Source organism: Cavia porcellus, unplaced genomic scaffold (genome assembly GCF_034190915.1).
Source record: "Cavia porcellus strain 051 isolate PalLab524CR breed Dunkin Hartley unplaced genomic scaffold, mCavPor4.1 scaffold_33, whole genome shotgun sequence".
In the NCBI taxonomy this organism is placed as follows: domain Eukaryota; kingdom Metazoa; phylum Chordata; class Mammalia; order Rodentia; family Caviidae; genus Cavia; species Cavia porcellus.
The window spans coordinates 16,857,236-16,878,803 of record NW_026947516.1 but is presented as its reverse complement, the minus strand read 5'-3'; the positions used below and the strand labels follow the sequence as shown (position 1 = coordinate 16,878,803).

At 36.6% G+C, this 21,568-nt stretch overlaps 1 protein-coding gene across 2 annotated transcripts; it reads left to right on the top strand.

Moving 5' to 3' along the window:
* Positions 1-1,502: 1,502 nt before the first annotated feature.
* Asb11 (ankyrin repeat and SOCS box containing 11) lies at positions 1,503-20,239 on the top strand. Of its 2 annotated transcripts, none has more exons than XM_003463035.3 (7): positions 1,503-1,735; positions 8,627-8,706; positions 12,553-12,660; positions 14,978-15,128; positions 17,637-17,771; positions 18,873-19,064; positions 19,661-20,239. In XM_003463035.3, exons 1-7 carry the CDS (start codon positions 1,555-1,557, stop codon positions 19,783-19,785), a joined length of 972 nt encoding a protein of 323 aa, XP_003463083.1. In that variant the 5' UTR covers positions 1,503-1,554; the 3' UTR covers positions 19,786-20,239. The 2 variants fall into 2 exon arrangements, with proteins under 2 accessions (XP_003463083.1, XP_003463082.1); XM_003463034.3 differs by lacking the exon at positions 1,503-1,735 and adding an exon at positions 2,566-2,787.
* Positions 20,240-21,568: the final 1,329 nt, after the last annotated feature.

Sequence of the window (21,568 nt, the reverse complement as noted above, 5' to 3'; positions counted from 1 at the left end):
CAGAGTCATTGTTTAACATCCTACAGTGCTCTGGCCAGCCCCCAACAACAGAATTATCTGGCCCAAATATTCATAGTGTTGTGGTTAAGAAATTGGTACAGTGTCAGTTATCTCATGTGCTTTGTGTATCAGTAACTTTTTATACCCATCTCAAATAATAAACATAGCTATTATGATCTCTCAGAAATAATGCAACCATCTGTTTGAACCAACTTTTGGTATGTAAAAAGTAGAAAGTACAGCCACGTTTTAAGTAAAATTAAGACCAAAACAAAATTGAATTAATTATGCAATATATATTACCGGTCTGATGTGCGTGAATGATAGCTTGCTTAGAATAGAAAAGTTGAAGAAAGATAAATGAGAAGAGTTAAGATACTTGTATTCACATATTTTCCTACATTGGTGTTCTAGCAGATAATCTAAATCTGGTAAGGGAGATTTATATGTTAGTGTCTGTGCTTTGAGAGTGTAAACAACTAAAACTCTTTACAGTACTGTAATATAGTGAAATGGATGAGCTATGTCTTATGGCCCAAGATTGTGTCAGCCTTCGTAAGAATGTAGTGAAACAGTTCTTGCAGAAGTAGTCATTCTAGATTGCATGAAAGCTCTGAGAAATTCTCATATTTTTGCATAAACCTTTTATGAAATACATTTATTTAGAGTGACTTTAGAATTTTATTTTGGCTTGCTCTTTCAATAAATTTTAGAAATTATAAATGAAAGGAGACCCAATGATGCTGAGGAAATATTGTCCAACTAGAGAAGGTACTGATTCGTGGAATCTTTGGTTACGTCACTTAGATCCTGGGGCATCTCTTTCATCCATTTCATTATGTCTCTTCCATGATCAAGGATAGCCCACATTTTGCAGGACACACCAACTTTCTTGATGTTTGAAATGGAAGGGAATGATTGGGAAGAAACCTTGCTGTGGGACCTCACCATGGGTAAAACTACCACAGCAAGAAATCTGACATTTGCAGTAACTGTCCCCCTTTCACTCAGGCTTCCAACATGGACACTTTATTAAACACAATTTGAGAGTAAATAGTCTTTTTTTAACTGGTCATATTTTATATTTGAGCTCAATCCTTCACAAACCTCAGAATGAAAAGAAAATGAAATTTTGCCGGGAGCAGAATCTCCTACTAAGAACACAGCATATATTTGTACTTCTTTGTATGAACATCAAATAACTTGCTTTGTCCCCATGGAGTCAAAAAGTACCTTTTCTGTTTCCAATCCTGGTTTTCAACATACTATAGCAAAAATAGGAATTTAGTCTTGAATCCTCTGTTAGATAGCATCGAGTAATGTAATTGTAGAAGTCCTGGGTGTTTCTGGTTAGAAGAGAATTTCTTTATTTAACATTGCCATGGATGTCTGCACAAGCAGTCACCAAATCAGAGTTAGATTAGAACCTACAAACTAAGTCCTCAGTAATAGGAGCACAGAGTGCTAGAAGGTTTTAAATAGATGTCATATGATACCTCTTATAACTCTGTGAAAATTTGCAGTCATAGGAACCTATACAGAGCATAAGCCAAAATGGAAGATGGTCCTGTTTTTTATGGCTTTAAAAACATTTTTATTACAATGTTTGCTACCTTTTTTTTCTTTAAGCTTTTGATTAAAGTTTTTTTGGCTCTCCTAACTCATTTCTATATCGTCAAAGGAAATAGAAAAGAAGCTGCTAGGATAGCAGAAGAGATCTATGGTGGAATTTCAGGTAAAAATACATGAATTTCTTCCCAATGCTTAAAAAATACCCTCCTAGATAATTCATCTGAAGAGTTTCCAGAAGGCAGATTTTCTATATATTTTGGTTTTGAGTGGGTAGTTTAAAAAAATTACCTAACATTTAAATTAGCAGGTGGTGTTGGGTGCACCAATTTGTGAAGGATTTTCAGCTTTATTTTTTAGCAAGTCAGTAAATCTATTAATATTCTAAGAAGTAAATAGAATGTGGCTTTCGAAGAGTATTTTAAGAAACTTCATTCCTACTGGCCAAAATAATTACTTACATAACTTTATTTTATTTAATAGTTTTAATCAGGCTTTAAAAGTGTTTTAACAAGACTAAGTTTTCTCAGGCAATAGAACTACCAATAAATTGGATTTAAAGCAACAAACGTGGCATGCTATTTGTATTTCTATACTCTCATTTGCAAATGAAATTGATTAACCAGTTGTCACCGTCAGGAAAAATTCTTCACTACACTCATTTGTAAGTGGCTCCGTGCAAAGCACTACAAACAGAGCTTATTATACTATGAAATGCCAAGTTTTGGATAAAATATCTTAAAGTTTCATACTTTGTACAGATTAGTCTACATTTCTTTTAAGAAGGAATTCATCTTAATTGTAGTGAGGTGCTACAAAACTAAATGAATCAGATATCCCTGTCCCTGCTGGGATTGTCACTTAATGGAGGAGTATTTATTCATAAACAGAGTTAAGAGTTTCCCTATGTATTTTTAGTGTTTGCAGGAGTTCCAGGATTACATCATTCTTTATCTAGTATCCATTTCAATTTGCATCCAGGACTCTCTTTCAAAATAGTCTTATGTTATGTGATTCTGATACACTAGGCAAGTTGGAAAACACTAGACATTAGCAGTGTTATCCAAAAGAAATAAGACCTCCAAAGACGAACTATCAGAATGCTTCAATTAACTGGGGAAAATGAGAAGAATGTTGAAGTTTCAGAAAGTTTTGGAAGGCCTGGACTATGGAAAGAGATTTCTTTTGGGGATTACATTTGTCACACATTTCAGGGAGGTATGTTACTTTGGTGAAAAACAGTATTCGTGCTTCTCTTTAGTTTCAAGTTAAGCATGATCTGGAAAGCCATTTTCTAATTTAATTTGTAAATATGGACAGAAGCAATCTAGAATTTCTAGCAATAATTTTAATGTTTTCATATCGTCGTGGTTTAAATTAGGTAAAGTTCAATGAAATATTGGCAGAGCTGTGTACAAGTGTTTTCTCTCACTGCTATAGTGTGTTATTCCTATTTTGTGGTCCTTACTTCTGTACACTCTTAAAAAGATTTTATACTAGTTAAAATTCATGTGCGCATAGTTTAAGTTTAGTTCTGGAGGTATAATTCATATTTCATATTCATTCACTCTCTAGCTCAAATGTATTTCCTTGTTCAAGCTCCTAGGGTCCTGCTCATTTAATTTGCAAGAAACATAATTAGCATTATAAGGTCAAAAACATATTTTCAGTTATTGTTAAAACATATTTTCAGTTATTGTTAACAGGAAGCAGAGATGAGAATTGTGCATGTTCACGTATCAGTTTAATTTGCTTCCTACATATGTATATGTTTGGGTGTGTTTATGTCCCTACATTTCTCCACATATATCCGGCAAATAATTCTTTCTATAAATAATGTGACAGTAACATGCATAAACCAATAGTTTTAACATGGTTCTAACAGTGTTTTTTCTTTTGACACTGCAAGTAGTTAAATACTATATATTCAAATCCAGATGTATTAAAAGCAACAAAATTTTGTAAAAGTGTGAAATAAGAAATTTTTTTTTCTGTTCACCAGTCAGGTAAATGTTTCTTAGGAAAATATATGACATTTAATCAATAGGTTAGCTAATTGACTTACAATGATCTCTGCTCAAGGTTAAATTTCTTGATTCTGCTGGTATGTTGTGTTCTTGTAAACTATTGCAGGTAATGTCAAGAAGAAAGAGAAATCAGAAAAATCAGCCAGCGCAGAATTTAAAGTTTCTTAGGTCCTGGGTACTCTTTCTTTTGGAAGTTGCACCTAGCATCACAACCCTCATAAAATATTCCTTTAGGGCAATAAATATCTTAGAATTTGTTTCTTGGAATTTCATATTCTGGAATGATTATTTGATGTCATTGTGGTTTAAACTGTTACATTTGCATATAAATCATCAGAGTCCAGTCAAGCTATGGCTGGTTTTTGATTAATTTTGATCTTTCTTTATGTATTTCTTTATGTATTTTGTCAATAAATATAGTTTGAAACATTGTTCCTGTCCCTTGGTATTATGCCTAAATCACCAGATGGATTACTGGAATCCTCCCTTAAGATGACAGATATTTCTGCAAGCAATCTCTTTCCCCAGAGAGACATGTTGTATGAATTTTCAACCTTTACTAATTTGTACTAAGCTATATTTAGTATGGTGGCTTGGCATCAATGATGATGAAAATAACATGTAGATATAGGTGGATGTAATCTGTCATCCACAATTTGTGGTTCAAACACGTTTCAGAATTCAGGAGCTTTAGAATACTAGAGACTGCACAGAGTAAAAATAAATATTCATATTTTGGAGATACAAATAAAAATCATAAACTTCTTAACCTTAGTCCCAGCTATGTTTTACTGCCAAACAAGTTTGCATCGTGTTTAGAGGAAAGCTTGGTTTTCAGAATTTGGAGGATTTTACAATTGTAGATAAGAGGTTGTAGAGCTGTAGTACTCCCTTTTAAAAAAAGCTTTTAAAAGCTAAGTTTAAAAGATTAGTTCTAAGTATTACACTTAAAATTACTTGCCCTTATTCTAAATTCAAAGCCCTGAGCCTACTTAACAGCCGTGGCTTGGTCTGACCTCCTCAACCTGACCCCTTTTTCCCACCCTTTCCCTTCCAACAGGATTTACTTCCTTGTTCATTCTGTGCTCCCTAGCACTCTTATTTATTTAGTTTCACGGGTTGTTTCCTCATGCCTTAGCCTTATGTTCCTCTGATTGGGTACATAGCTCAAGTGCCTGCTGATTTTTTTCAAGTTGCAAAAACTGGTTCCTGGTAGGGGCTCTCCCTCCCTATTTCTCATCGTGAGTGCAACTCTTGCCCTTAATGGGTACAAAGCAGCCTTTTTTCTAACCTGCTCATTATGTCTAACACTAGTCACTGAGTTTTATCTTCCTACCACAACTGGATGTTCTAGAGAATATTCATTTAAACACCATTTTATTGTAACATTTGACATGTCTCGGGAGATTTACTACCATGTTTTTAATTACCTTTATTTTCTTTAAAGTGTTCTTAATTCTGCTATAAAACAGAGATTGTATATGAATTTTCTTCTCTTTAAAAACTGCTGTGGGAGATGCTGCTTTGTATGATTTCAGAATTTGAATAAAGAGAATAAAGATTGTTACATACATGTGGGCTGGGAATTATAACCAGTTGAGCTATCTTTTAGAAAAATAAACTAGTAATTTCAAATATTTGTTGAAATTAGGGTAAAATTTGTAATAAAACTTAAAAAAAGAACAATTAGTTTTATCATGAGTACTTGGAATTTAATGTATTCCATCTGAAGTATTGTTATTATTTATCATCAAATTATATGGTTTCAGAAGGTGTCATGAAATAGTTATCCAAAGAATCTGAGAACTGGAGATATAGATCACATTTTTGAGAAAAAAATCGAAAGAGGAAATGAAAAAATACTTGAATATTTTCCGAACACCTCATCAGAAACGAGCAAATATATTCGTAGAGTAAACTATCTTCATAATGTGTTTGCAGCCCTGTGACTCAGGCAGCCTGCCAAATCACTAAAAATAGATTGCCTCAGAAGAGAATGATTGAGCCCTACTTAAGCATTCATTTACTTGGAGAGCTTAGCTGCATATTTCCTGAAAGGAATGGAAAAATTTCCAACCTGCCAAAAACCTTCTATCCCTAATTTCTCACAATTAGCTCCAATTTGCAAAATGAGAATGAGAAGAAGGAGTGACTGTTGGGAATCGGCATAGAAAACTGGGGGACCCTCACCTTAGCAGTTACAAGGAAATGGTTCTGTGTGAAAAGCCCTTCAAGGTCATTTGAATCAATTGGTGGAAAACAGTAGAACTGAAAAGGTTACTTCCTTGAGAATGATTCTATTTCCAACTGGGAAACAAAAATGATTTCTACTTTGGGAGGGAGGTGACACAATCGACAGTTTTCATGCCCTTAATCTACAGCAGGCTGATGTCAGAGCGTTCTTAGACAAGTGACCTACCATGAGGATAGGCAGAGCTTACAAACCAGAATAAGCTGTTTTCTGAGTCCTTAAAACTTGGCTTTTAGTCCTACTTCTGACACTGAGACCTCTTTATGTGGAGCAAAATAGTGGTCACTCATTTGAGGTTGTTCTCATTCATAAAATAAGGTTCCTTCCTCTCTTGAAAGCCATGGGGTCCTAAAAAACAGAAGTTAAGGAGAACCTAACAGGAGGGTGGTTTACGTAATCCATATCAGGCACACGGGATCAGAAATGATATCTATTTCTTATTTTTTACTTTTTATTTTGGAACTAATTTCAACTGACAGAAAAGTTACAAGAGCTTTATAAAGAATTTCTGCCTCTCTTTGCCCAGAGATCCCATTTCTGTTTAGTCACCTGTTCCAATAATGTCCTTAATAACAAAAGGATCCCATCCAAGGTTAAATGTGGCCTTTAGATGTTGTGTGTCATCAGCCCCCTTCAATCTGGAACAGTCCTCAGCTCTTCCTTGGATAGTTCCAGGCCAGTTATTCTGTTTGTGTTGATATACATTGTCCTCATGATCAAAGTCAGGTTATGCATTTTGGGGACAGGAATGTCATAGATGCAATGACTTGGTTTTCTCATTGTGTTCTCACTGATAGGGCATGATACAGCTTATCGCATTTTATCAGATGGCAGACAGTGCCAATTTGTTTCATCTCCGCTTATGTTAGTGTTGATCACCTGGATGAGATGGTTTCTAAGATTTTTGTTCCTCTGTATAATTATACTTGTGACTTTTGTTGATACATTTTTGGTGGAGAAATAAAAAGGGACTAATTCTGTCTTTACATCTACATTCCTAAGTTAGCCTTCTACTTTAAGGAAACACTTTCTTTTTCCATATTTGTATATTATTTATTATTTATGAGTGAGAACTCATAAATATTCTATTATCTGTATCAGAGAGGATTTATAAGCTCCTGTTTTATTTGATAGTGCATGATCTCCTACTCTTTGTTTATTTTGGTGCTCGAATTTCTCACATTTGGCAGTGGAAACTCAACTTATATCTGGTTCTGTGTCTTTAGTATTTCACATTGTCTGAGCGCTTTCTTCCTTTATGACAAGATGTTTCAAGCCTACCTCATATTGCTTTTTCTTTTCTTTCTTTCTTTTTTTTTTTTAACCAAGACCTAGGATCAGTCTTTTCTCCAGGGAGCCTTAGTTTGGTTTTCTCAGAGCACAATGTTTAAAAAACATATGACTACTTACAAGTCTATATTTTATACCTGTTCATTTTTTATCTATCTTGTTGTATTAACAATCAATTTTTTCCACCAATTTTTCCAGTATCAGTCCAAAGTTCATTCTAATTTTTCCCACTTTTGTAACCCAAAGAGTTAGAAAGAATACATTGGATTTCTAGGTCTCCTTACTGAAATGCTTACAAATGTGGCTCTCATCCACTGGCAAAGCTTACTCTTTTCTTGATACTTCATGTTATTTCAAATTCATGTATTTCCATTTTTGGTGGAATTTTTTTGCCAAATGTGCAGATATGAAAACCTGAGAGTTTATCACTGTTAGGATCACCTAGAAGAGGTTAAGAAGGGTCTTAAACCAAAATTGTATCACATTCTTTTTAGTGAAAAATATAGTCATGATTTGAAGAATGCCCAAGTTTTACAAACTGGAGTAGGTATTCTTCCAGAAAAGAAGTGATTGCCCTTTGGCATTTTTAATAGAGAGTTACTTCTCAAATGTCCATTTAGCTGTAATCTTGGTTCTAGAGAAGTAACTATAAGAAAAATATATTCATAAAAACAGTTCTAAAGATGTTTCTTAGAATAATGGCCTACTATGCCAGCTTACTAATCATATACGTTTCGATCTTGCTTATTTAACATCATGGATCAATTTGAATGGTACTCTTAAAGACCAAAGTACTTGCCATAGTCACTAGGTGCCTATGTCTCCATTTTATAGATCAAGAAATTGAGGTTCAATTTTGACAGTGTGCTAATTTTGGCAGAGTAATCAAGGTAGGATTACCCAGGTGGTCCTGATAAAAATCTATGCTCAGCCATCACAATAAACTGCCTCCCATAAAGCTGTTGAAGGTTTATATCATCAGAAAACCTAAAATTAACATCATGCATTGCAATAGGTAGACGACCTTATCAAATGAATTTTTTACCTAGGGAATTTAGAAAAAAGACATTTGCTCTGAACTCTTTTAGCACACAAGCTGTTTAATCCTTTGGATATGGATGGGGTAGAGAGAAACAAAAGAATGAAAATTGTAAAAGCTCACTGACCTGTTTTGTCTTTCAATTTGCCTTCTTTAGAGCTGCTGGAATCAAGTGCTGGGCACTATTTGACCTAAATCTATTGTTTTGTTGAAACTGTCCCCTCCCCACAAAGCCAGAGAGATTGACTGCGCCCCACTTTGCACAGTCCCGCGAACTCATGGAATTTACACATCGTAACCTGTCACTGTGACATGGCAAGAAAGCTTGATGCATGGTACTTGCTTCCCTCCTTTCCCCCAGATCTTCCTTTATAGTGAGTGGTTGGGCAGCATGAGCGCAATGCAGGAAAAGCCGTCAGACCTTGACTCTGAGTTTGATTTATGTTTCAGACTGCTGGGCTGATCGATCTCCACTTCATGAAGCTGCGGCCCAGGGGCGCTTACTGGCCCTGAAAACTTTAATTGCACAAGTAAGTAAACTAAAAATTTGATTCTTTGAGCTTATGCTAAAATCAAGCATCATTCTTTTTTTTTTATTATTTTTTTCCAAGCATCATTCTTTATTAACTTTCACTGTAGCAGAGATCTTGCTTGCTGTATCTGGGTCCCAGAACTGCCTCATATTCTGCCCAGTTCCCTCTTTTTTCTTCTGGGCTTCCTTTATTTATAGTGTAATCAGCTCTGTAGGCTCATCCACTCTGGCTCATTTGCTCAGCTGCTGACCAAATCAAAGGAGGGCATACATTTGGTTAAAAAAGAAAAAAAAAATTATTCAAAGCTACCTCCAAAGAGATGGAGGGACCTATTTGTTTTAAATCATGATCTCACTGTTTAGTATAAAAGGTCTTTTATAGTAGAGCACAGAGAGACAATGCAGATAGTCACACTGGCTTTATCACTTCCAGCCATCTGCAGCTCATCTTCCTTTGTCTGGCCTCTGCAGGATGACCATCTGTATATTCTGTCACTTCTTTTAGACTAAAGAGAAGAAGGAGTATTGCTATGTGCTCAACAGGAAAAAAATTGGGAAAGTTATTGATCTCAAAGGAAAAAGACCAACAGTAACTTTTAAAAGTTTTATTTTGCACTACTGGTTACAGTACTACTATTGCCTGTGAGAGGCAGTAAAGGATACCTTCAAATATATGTTGTAATAATTGACCTCATGTCCTCCCATGTACATTAGTGGTGACAACCCTGAACTTGCATCTGTCAGCTGTCTCTGTGTAACAAAGTACAGAAGCTCAAAACAACAAACATGTAGATTCTCAGTTTCTGCTGGGTCAGAGAGCAGTTCTTAGCTTGCAAAGTATTAGCCAAGGCTTTAGTCATCTCATGGCTCAACTGGTGGGGTGGGGGTATCTGCTTTCAAACTTACTTATGTGCTTATTGGCAAATCTTAATTATTTGCCACGTGGGGTTCTCTACAGGGCTATGCTATGAGATGGCAACTGGCTTTCCCCAGAGAAGGTATCAAGAAGGAAGTTACATTTTAAAAAATAAACTAATCTCTGCAGTGCCATCCTGTCTCATCTGTTGTATTCTACCAACTACGTGTGATTCATTAAGCTCTTCCCAAACTCAAGGGAGAAGATACTGCACAAATGAGACACTGTTAGGAACTGGGGATCCGTGGGCACTGTGTGTGAAGTTATCTACTCCAAAAGATACACTATTTTAAGGGCAAGTATTAAGGGGCTGGGGATTTAGTTCAGTGGCATAAGCGCCTGCCTTGCAAGCACACAGCCATGAGTTCGATCCCTGATGCCAATAAAAAAAAAAAAGAGCAAGCATTAAAATAAATTGACTAATGGGTAAATGTTATTCTTTAAGGAAGATTTATTAACCTCTTAGTCATTAGGGGAACTATATTTGTAAGTTCTTTGTAAGGCTATTACTCATTTTAAATTTAAACAGCTATATTATTATTATTAGTCATTATTATTTTGTAGCTCTAGGAGTTGTACTCAGTACCTTCATACTGAGCTACATCGCCAAGACTTTTTTATTCTGAGACAGGGTACATTAAGTCAATATTTGCCTAGGCTGGGTTCCTTCCTCCATCTCCCAGAGTGCTGTAATTAAAGGCACTCACTTCTGTGTCCAAGTTGCATTTCTCTTTTTATTTCTTTTTTTCTTTCTCTTTTCTGAGTTGTGTTATTTCTTAGGAAGATAAGGAGAGGCACAAAAGGAAACAATACTGTCAGAAAAAAAGGGATTTATACTTGATTTTATCACTTGCCTATGTATTCTTAAGGACTTTAAATATTTGATCATTTTTAACATGTGATATTCACATAATTTGAAAAATTGAAATGATGCAAAGAATTACCAGTGAAAAGTCTTGCATCAACACTCCCTTCTCAATACTTTTATTAGTATTTTAAATGAACTTTTTATCTTGGAATACTTTTCAAAAAGAATTGCAAAAATAGCGGGGAATACCTTTCACCCACTTTCTCTAATGTTGGCATCTTACATATACCCATAACACATTAGTGAAAAATAAGAAATTAGGACTGGTATGACATCATTCACTAAGCTGGCATCTCACCAATCATTCCACTCCTGTTTGGATCCTGTTACAGGATCCGATCCAGAATACAAGCACTGGGTTTAACACTTTGAAATTTTTAGCTCCACTTATAAGCAAGCATGTTAGCTTCAATAGTATGATTTAATGTATAGGAATGTTTCATAGAAAAGTTCAAATGTTTCTTGCTATATCCCCACTTCTTTACCTTTCATGCTAGCCAAGAAAATGCTATTTTTAAAAATTTGAGTTCACGTTTAGATAATGTAGTGGACACGAGTAAAATGTTAAACCACTGTAAGGATTGAATTAGGATTTGGATACTCCTTGGTTATGCTGGTAAATGGAGAGCCACTAGTAAATGGAGAGCCTCAGATCTTACATATAATTTGAGATTTTTGCTTCTCCATCTTCTCCTGTGTGATGAACACAATTCACTCTGGATCAATTTTTAGCCTGTTTAGCCACAATTTCTGCAATTCCTGGGAGTCCCAGATTTGTTTTGTAGCACAATGCTGCCACCTTGTGGGGCAGCCAGTTTTAAAAAAAAAATCTTAGTTTCTTAAAAGGAAATTACAGATGGGTACAGGAAAAGGAAAAGACTTTAATTGTATTAGATGCCCAATCTGAAAAATGTAACACAGCTTTAGAGTGATGACATCATACTCAGAACATGAAAATGAGCAGGATCCAGGAGGCATAGAGAGGCCCAGGATGAGGGGACAGACAATAGAGGGAAATCCCAGCTGCTGTCATAGCAAGAATGCGGCTGGCATCATGGAGGTCTTGCAGGAAACGGTAAGTGTTAGACTGGAGGCTGAGGTTCAGGATTATGATCCTAGTTTTTGGAAGCTTTCATAGGTCAATTACAAGGCAGGCAATCAAAAGCTTGGCTCGGTACAGAGGGCAGACCAGGAACCTAATTTCTTTTGCAGATAGAAAGTGGCAATCACAGGGAAAATGGTAAGAGCCAAGTTGTTACAATCAGGTTATGAAGTCAGTTGCCCAATAGGTAGACCAACCTTGTCACCTGTCACGTGGACTCCAGGATGAGGAAGGTGAAGCATGGCAGTGTGTGGGGGGGGGGATAACCAGGTATGGTGCTGATACTCATACCTGGGTAAGGAGATGAAGGTTAGGAAAATCTCTGTGGCCCCAGTCCTAGAGAATTTAGAGGCCTCTTCACTCAATCGAGTTGTGACTGAAGCAGTGCTGCTTCTCCCCAGCTCGTCATCTTTCTGCATCTTCTATCTCCTTCCTGCTTCCGTTTCTGTAGGTTCTTTCTGAGCCAGAAATAGCCAGCTATCTACTGTTGCCCTGCCACACTTCCCGCCTTTGTTTATTCTGTTACCTCCCAATGGCTTATTCTTTGTCTCACAGCTTGAGAGCTTTAATACTAAAACCCTTAGCTAAATGCTACCCCATTTGGGAAATTTTTTCTTACTCTTCAGACCAGCTCAAGAACACTCATGCTACCAATGAAACTTTGAACATGCTTCCAGTATAGCGATATCCTTGCTCTCTTTCCAGTAGGCTTTTGGGGGAGACAGTCTTGTGTCATAAATTTTGAGGACTCAGGTCCTGCATTGCCTGACCCCCAATACTGAATAAACATTGGCTGAATAAATGCATTTAAGACTTCCATGCTTTGTTTACATTTTCCTGGTCATGACCTCTCCTCTTTAAACCCACAGACAGTGAAAACTCTAGAAACCTGTTGTGTAATGTTGCTTTCATTGCTATGGTTACTGCAGCATTTAACTCTCTTCTCTCTCAATTATAGGGTGTCAATGTGAACCTTGTCACAATTAACCGAGTCTCTTCTCTTCATGAGGCATGCCTTGGAGGTCACGTGGCCTGCGCTAAAGTCTTACTAGAAAACGGTGCACATGTGAGTGCCACCCCTACCACTCTGGTCTGTTTGCCCAGGTGTACCTGCTAATGCCTAAAGGCGGGCATATCCAGTTCCATATGTGTCCATATTCCATTATTTAAGTTACTCTTTTTTTATTTTAGACTTCCATGTGGAGTATTCAGATGTCATAATTCATAGAAGTTTTTCAAAGTTGTAATGCTGACTTCAAAAAAGTCTTTGTTGTAAAACATTATAGGAACAAACTTTAACACAATGATTAAAAAACACAATTCAGTGGTGAGCTGACCATTATTTTAATCGAACAAACTTACCAAACTAAATGGATTTTCAATAAATGAAGCCACACATTGAGCTTCATCTTATTTTCGGCTTATGTCCTACTTTTACAAAGAATGACGGAGGAGCCATGTATAACACAAATATCGGAATAGGCTTGTAAAACTCAAAACTTGTAAAAGTCTCAATGACATCTATACTTAGTTGCCAGATTCTTAATGCCATTGTTTGGTCTAGTCCTTGTGTGTTTTGTTTTACAAGCTGCAAGGTCTTTGGATGGTTAATGATAATGTTTTTACATCTTATGTGGAAGTTGGGTTTGTACGTGGAGAACTGAATATAAAAGTCTTCCTGTCACAAACTGATTTTTCCAGTGCCATTGTGGTCATGCATTTCCGTTAGGTGGAATTTCTCTAAGTTACCACTTAGCTCATGGGTAACAATGAGGGTGAGGCTGTATGAGGGCCATTTCCTTGCAAGTTAGATGATTGGAATCACGGGCAGATTGCTGGTGGGAAATGTTAGGCATTTCTCTCACGTCACAGAGGAGTTTTAGTGGAGGACAAAAAAGAGTAAGACAATAGTCCCTTGTGTTTGGCATTTTTATAAGGGAAGAGCCAATAAATGCCATACTATATTTGACCATTTAACATGTAAATCAAAATGAAAAAAAGAATAAGAAAAAGTGGGTCATTCAGTAGAAAAATCCCTGATAATCAGCAGTTTCATGGAAACCTTAAGTTAAATGCATCTGAAAGTGGGACCTGCTTCTTATCTTGGTTTGCTAGTTTTAGAGACTGGGAAAAACATTCTGCTTTTCCAAGGCTGGAAGTCACCCTGCACCTGTAATTTTTCCATTTAATTAATCACAAAATCCTATTAACTTTACTTCTGGTTTCCCAAGTCTATGCTTCCTTTTGTCTTGGCCCCTAATGATTTAAAGCAATGATTATTGGATCAAAATTATCATTTTTGTGTTGTCTTCCCAAATAAAATTCAGACTATCAAAAAAGAGGCAACTCTCTTATTCATCTTTGTTTCCAAAACATTAGCAGCTAGTTGGTACTCAATAAATGCTTATTGACAAGAGCTAAGATAGAAAATTATAGGAAATCAAATAAAAAGACTTCCTGGACTGAGGATGAAGATGGGACTGAGAAAAAATAAATTCAATGAGTTCCACCAAATGTTTTTTAGTAAACATATAAACAAGCTAGAAATGTCTAGCATATAAATTTACACACATTTCTACCTGTCTGTCTTTTTTGTCTCTGCCATCTTAGTATTTTCTCTTTCACTTTCCATGTTTATGTGGGTTACACTGGATATATGGAGACAAAGTATTTTTGTTTCAAAGGCAAGATAATTTTGAACCTTTGATTTTTATAGGCATCTAATTATTAGTTGTTGAGGCAAAATGGTCTGACATCAATTCATCATTGTGATATGACATTTCCATTGCATTAGAGTCTTCCCACTAGAATGTCTGGATTCTCTGGTGTCCTTCCCACTCTATTGTTGATATTTTATGAGGTTTCTGAGTGTTTTTCATTCTCATGTGCCTCCCACATCCCTAGAAGGTACCAAGGATGGTTGGAGGTACTATATTTGTGCTAGTATATTAAATTGTAGCAAGAAATATAGTAGAAATATAGGGATTTTCTAAGGAAATTTTTTGACAACATAAAACCAGGACCTTAAACTAGCTGATTTCTCTAATGCTGTTGTTTCTTTTTTTTTTTTTTTTATGCTGTTGTTTCTTGACATGATTGGTCACAAATGCAAAGGGAATAAGCTCAATATTAATGGAAATAATTATTGGTGCAAATGTTCATTCAGTGCTTACTGTGTATCAATGAATGTTCTAAGTGTTTCATACATAGTATCTTAGTTGACCCAGATAAAACATCATGAGCTTTCATGATACTATAAAGATGTGGAGTTCCCTCACTTATCAGCATAGGGAATTTCCCCAGGTGCGTATATAGGAGTGCACATTTGAAGAGTGTGAGAAAGAAGTAGCAAATCCTCTGGATCTTTGTTTGCTCATCGCTAGGTCAATGGATTGACAGTTCATGGAGCCACACCCCTCTTCAATGCTTGCTGCAGTGGCAGTGCTGCCTGTGTCAACATGCTGCTGGAATTTGGAGCCAAGGCCCAGCTTGAGGTGCACCTGGCTTCACCTATCCACGAGGCAGTGAAAAGAGGTAAATGAGGCACCACAATGCACACAAAATAGTAGTGGGCTTATTCCGATCTGCATGAATCAATGGTCTAGTGCTGGCCATCCAGGGTTGTCCAGCTCTTTCCACCATTAGAGGGTGTGTAGTTTAGAAATCCCACTGAAATAACTTTAACTTGCTGAAATCTTCCAAAAACATCACTTTGACATGAAACAGATCTTTTAATTTCTCAGGAATATTTTTGTATCTCAGATGTCCATTTCCCGAGGACAGTCTCTCAGCAGACCTCTCTTCATTGGGCCTCTTCCTTGGTGTTTTGGCAGCAGTTGATGCAGCCAAGACAGTATTGTGACCTCATAAATTGTCCCGAGCTTATGACTCTGTGCTTAGTGGGAAAGATCTCTGCATCCTCTAAAGACCATAAAACACAACCACAACCATAAAATAAATTATGAAAGTGCCTTGAAAGCCAAGGATGATAGTACTTCTAATGGACTTGTTCATGTAACTGTCCATAAATAATAAACACTAGAGACTTTGAGGTTATAGTTGTGGAAAAAAGTCCCAACTTTAAAAAGTATTTGAAGTCTTGAAGCTGACTTTACACTCTCATAAGTTACTTTCAAAATGAAGAAAAAGCAATTTTAAAGAATTTTAAAAGTGTATACCTAAACTAGACATAAAAAAGAATATGTCATTGAAAGCATCAGGTCATTTGTCAAAGTCACCTCCAAAGAGCAACATTTCAATGACACCCACTAGTGCAGTTATTATCTTATATCAAGGTGAGGAATATGCTGGAGAATTTAGAATATTCTAGAGTAGTGACTTTTGTTGTTGTAGTTGGGAATAAAAGTCTTTATTTCAAAAGGCACTAGTGGAAGATTTGCCTCAGATTACTAGTCATGCCAATTGGTAATTTTCCTTCCTAGTGGATTACTTTAAATAATGCAAACTACCCAAATCTCAATATATTTATTCTCTTTTGTGTTCTAAAGGTATTTAATAAATATTTATTGTTTAGTAACAGATATAAGCCATTTTCCAAACATCAAGTAAGTTTTTTAAGTAGAGTACTGGAGTACCTTGGGACTATTAAAAGTTTTTTAAAATTTTAATGCTATTTGAAGAAAAAAATGCTGTTTGCATATTTATCTAATTTAAAAATATTGGGAATGGCTTCAATTGTTAAGTAATTCTGAAGTTGCTTGACTGACTATATATGAAGTATTTGTTATCTGTGTGCCTACAAAACAGTTATACATATCATAAACAGACAGTTCATATGTATCTAAATAATTTTTCTGTATTACAAAAGCATGTTAAACGTTAATATTCATAAAATGGAAGAACTATTAGCAAATTCATTATTTTAGATACCGTTATATTAGTGTTAGTCATTTAAGTTTTATATATCTATTTTAGAACTTCCTGAGACTCTTCACATTTAACTCAAACTAAGTTTAGTTCCTGATTTTGTCCAAAAAAAAAGGCAAGAATTATTCGCCAATGTTTACTAGATACCTTGCATTTGTTAGGCACTTTTAAGTATTAATTAGATATTATTTCTGACTTGTAGCCTTATTCCTATATGAGCACACTGGATTTGTCTGAGTCAATATCTTGACATATTAATATTGTGCTCTTGGTACATTTATATATTTTAACAGATAACTAAAGTTATGATTTGAATATTATAATACGTTTTCATGCATAATTCAGAATTTTTGACGAATCAGGCAGGTATAGGATGGAGATTTCTTTTATGTCACCTTTAAAGAAAAGTTGGTTAATTTACTGATGACACAACTTTTTTAAAAGAAACATGTAAAGTTTCAAGGAAAACTAGTTCTTTATATGCTCCCATCAATGGCTCAGGAACATCCCTTCCTGAACAAATCATTCATATGCTACAGCATCATCATGTCTGTCTGTTCACTGGGTAAACTCGCCAAGGAGAATGCTTGCTTACATAGTTTTTGCTAGTCACTTAATTTGATAGTGTATTTACATATATTCTGTACTCAAAAACTTTTATTCATTCTTATGGTATTATCTAGGCTAAAGAAAATAAGGGTGCAAATCATACAGTCAATCTCACATACATGGGTGAAGAAGAAAATGAGAGTTTGTAACAGAGAGAGTATAGGGCTGGGCCTTTGGTTTGAACAGAGACTTTTCAGAGAAATAATAGGAAGAGTTATTTATCCCTCTGGAGCTTACGGCTCCCTTTGTGAAATGGTGGTTTTATTCTAGAGAGTGATTTCAACTGTGCTCCTTGGAGCCTTAGTTTAGTTCGAGTTATCTCCGGGATTGCACAGAGCAATTTGGGAGAAGAAACATTAGCATGCTCTTATCTTTAGTGTTCTATTTTAACAATTTCTATCCACGATTTCAAAAAACAAATTAAATTTTTTCTACTACACAGAGAGATCTAGGATATTTCTAAAGACCATTCCAGATAAACAGTCATAATTCTGTGAATATTCAATGTATCTATTACTTGAGTGAAGTTGACTTATGTCCCACCAGGTCACAGAGAGTGCATGGAGATTCTGCTAGCAAACAATGTTAATATTGACCAAGAGGTGCCTCAGCTCGGAACTCCCCTGTATGTGGCCTGCACCTACCAGAGGGTAGACTGTGTGAAGAAACTTCTGGAACTAGGTAACTACCAGAAAACTTATAAGAAGAATCTGTTAAACATTTTTGATGTCTTCAAAATTGAAGTTCTTAAGCTGAAAACAATTCTGATGGTATTTGATGTTTAAATGCTGAAAACAGAACTTCTCCAAAGAAATGAGTGTCTATATTTTTCAGTTCTGCTTTCTTTGATGCTGGCACAGTTTACCTGATATGGTTCTCTCTGGTGGTCTCAAGATGGCTGCCAGCAACACCTAGGCTCATTACCATTCTCATTCATACACAACAAGAAGCACTGACTCTTTGAATCACAAACCCATTTCTGAACCAATTGTATCTGCCAAGTGAATGCACTACAAGGATTAGCTTAGGCCTAGATTAAAGTTTATTCTGTAATTATTTGCCTTAGAAACATATAAGCTGGGAATCACAAGAAGATATAGTAGCTCCCTAGTAAAAATCTTAATGGTATTTACCAGGAAGACGCTGAGCAGGAAAAAAAATTTGCCAACAGACATTTGCCAAGATTATTTTACAACAGTCTTACTATGTTACTTATTTTGTAATCCTAAAAGGTATATGCAGAAACTGAGATTCCATAGAAAAGTAAAATATTTTGGAACTATCACTTGGTTGAAGATTTAATACACTTAGCCACTGACATAAAGGTGGAGGTTGTATTAAGAAATTTTAGTTGAGAATTTTTGTCTCTAAGATGCTTTTATTGTCTCTTATTTCCATCATTTATTATTCTCTCCAGTTAATTAAAAGATCAATTCAAGTCTGAAGTCATATATATATATATATATATATGTATATAATTTAGCTTTATCTTTGCCACAAAATAGAATAACTCTCTGTAACAGGAGCCTCAAACATTTTGTTTTGTAGGTCACACGTTTGGTATGGGAAAACAAGTCAATTGTTTAAAATCCCTATAAACATCTACATTTACTTTTCCCACCAAATGTTTTGGAATGATCTTAACAGACATGGCTGAGGCTGTAGACTTAAGTCACGTATTTTCAGAGGTTTGTCAAATATATCATGTCATTTGAGATGTCTTTGTATACAAAACTCTATTTTAGGCTCATTGTGTTTTACACTCACATCTGCTTTGTTAAGGAGCCAGTGTTGACAATGGACAATGGATGGACACCCCCCTCCATGCTGCAGCAAGACAGTCCAGTGCAGAAATCATCCACCTGCTGACTGACTATGGGGCTAACCTGAAACTCAGAAATGCACAGGGCCAGAGTGCACTTGATCTGGCAGCTCCCAAAAGCAGTGTGGAGCAGGCCCTCCTGCTCCGGGAAGGTAAGGGATGCACACATATTTATTGAGCCAAAATCCTTGCAAGAATGGAAGGCCCTTCTGGATGTGACATGGGATCCTACCTCATCACCTCATGTTCAACTAGTGCTAGGAGCTAGGGAGACTTGGAGGGCTCATCTCCTAACACTGCCTCTGTGACAACACAAGTCAAGCCTCCCGTTGACTCCCTGTCTGCAACTGTCTTTTTGTTTTGTCACTGTGTGTGTGTATGTGTGGGGTCCTGTATGGTCAGTACAGTACTTTCCTTTGTATTTTCTCCTTAGGCCGGCATATCAGTTTCATTAAGAGGGGCTGTAAATTAATAGGGTGCCTTATTTGCCTCTGGGTAGCTTCATTCTACAACGTGAGTAATACAATCACCATTGGACGAACAATTTAAAAAAAAAAAAAAAACATGCCTCCAGAAGGATAAATGAGGATTCCCCTGTGTGTATTTAGTGTTTGCTAGTTCATTCTTTATTCCCATCAGATCCAGTTTCTCTTCCGCTCTCAGAAAGCTGTAGCTTCTTCCAGTTCTCTGATCTACCCTTGCCACTGATCGACCATAAGATTCTCACTAATTTTATTCCCACCTTCAGGCCCACCTGCTCTTTCCCAACTCTGCCGCCTGTGTGTCCGGAAGTGCTTGGGTCGAGCATGTCATCGAGCTGTACACAAACTGTGTCTGCCTGAGCCGCTGGAAAGATTCCTCCTGTACCAGTAGTTCCGATTGTCCATGAAAAGACACTTGGAAATAAGTAGATTGTTGTCCCTTGCACCCAGGGTTCTTAGTATAGACACTCAACTGCTGGACTTAGTATCTTCAAAAGAGCTCAGCAATTAGAGCAAAGCCCTGATAAACCAGAACATTTGGGTACTGCAAACTCCTGGTTATGTTCCCATTCATCAAGAGGCAAACAGAAACCTTCTAGTTTTTAGCTTTTGTTGTTAGTAAACTTAGACAAACTGTGAAGTAGAAAATAGTAGGCTATTTTCTGATTCCCTATTATCTATGGGTCAGCATCCTGAATATTGTATAGGCATATGTTATTTCATGTAGATAAGATTTTAATAAATGTTACATATTCCAAGATGTGCACTTAATTTAGTTCCTCTCTTTTACTCTATTTTTTCTTTCTTTTGTTTCTTCCTTGAATAAATCTCTGCTGCAATTTTGATTTCTTTGTCTTTTTTTAATACTTAAAGTGCTTAAATACTTTTAAAACATCGCAGTTAATTGGAACTTCCAATTACTGGAGTCTTTGTTAGGACAAAAAGGAAAAGAAGCAGGAGTATGAATGAGCTCAACAGGATAGGTATATTTCAGAACAAATCCAAGGGGAAGCACTCTGGCACTAGAGAATGGATCAGCTACTCTCGTACAGGCTTTGGGCTTTAGAGGGTCATGAGCATAAAGGTGGGGGGGGCTGTGAAACGGAAAAGTCACAATAGAACTTTTGGTGGAGAGAGTTCAGTATAAAGGAGTTGTGGTTATCCACCGGAGAGCAGGTTTGAGGCTGAACAGGGAGCTGGGTGTTGTCAAGGGCAGAGCTGAACACTGGTTGGGAATTACAGGGCAAAGCTTGCTTACTGGGCCTTATTGCCCCATGATGATACATCTGTAATGGGTGTAAATGCATAGCAGGGGAAGGGATTAAAGTGGTGTTTGCTTAGACCAGGATGGCAGTGGTTGGATTCCTTCAGTCTTGGTTGATAGGAAGGATTATGAAAGAGGTTGGATTCTGTAACTCATGACTTCTGATGTTAAATGCTCCGCTCTAAAGTAAAACAGTTCTAGAATTGATTAACATTTGGTGCCCCTGCCTGCCTAGACTCACACGTACTGTGTGATGCAGTTGCAACCCAAGCACTGCTTCATTTCCAAAGTCACAATCCTCAGGGGTTTTGAAACAATGACATGTTGATGCCAGCCACTGTTGTGGATTTATTGTTGGGTTTTTTTCCTGTGTAGATAGAGACCCAAAACAAGCACAAAGATACATAAACAATTTTCTTCTTTCTCATCTTCTTTCTATCTCCTCCCCTTTCTGCCCTTCTGTCACCTCCTTCCTCTCCTTTTTCTGAGTTTGGAACACAGGCACTTAACAGACTTTTCATTTCACTACTGTCTTAAGTCAGTGGCTATAGTAATATCTATTAACTTTTAAAATGAAAATTGTCTCTCAGATTATCATAAGATTTACTCCAAGCATTTTTTCCCAATTTATCTAGGCCTTTGGTTTTCAACAGAGGACAAGTTTACCCTCCACCCCCAACCTCTGGCAGTGTCTGCAGACAATTTTGGTTGTAATAATGAAGGGGAAAGTGCTACTGGTATGTAATGCATAGTGGTCAGAGATGCAACTAACTACTCAATGATGCATGGGCAGTCCACGCCAGAGAATTATCAGCTCCAAAATGTCAACATCACTGAGGCTGAGAAACACTTCTCCAAACCTGTGCTGACTAACCACACGTGGCCACTGAGCACTGCGATGGTGGTTAGG

What these genes read in the sequence shown, in the direction of transcription:
- Asb11 (XM_003463035.3), top strand. Translation starts at nt 1,555, where the DNA reads ATGGAAGATGGTCCTGTTTTTTATGGCTTTAAAAACATTTTTATTACA. An exon ending in TACTAGAAAACGGTGCACAT is followed by an intron (nt 12,661 to 14,977) that starts GTGAGTGCCACC and finishes GCTCATCGCTAG; the next exon opens with GTCAATGGATTGACAGTTCA. An exon ending in CCACGAGGCAGTGAAAAGAG is followed by an intron (nt 15,129 to 17,636) that starts GTAAATGAGGCA and finishes ATGTCCCACCAG; the next exon opens with GTCACAGAGAGTGCATGGAG.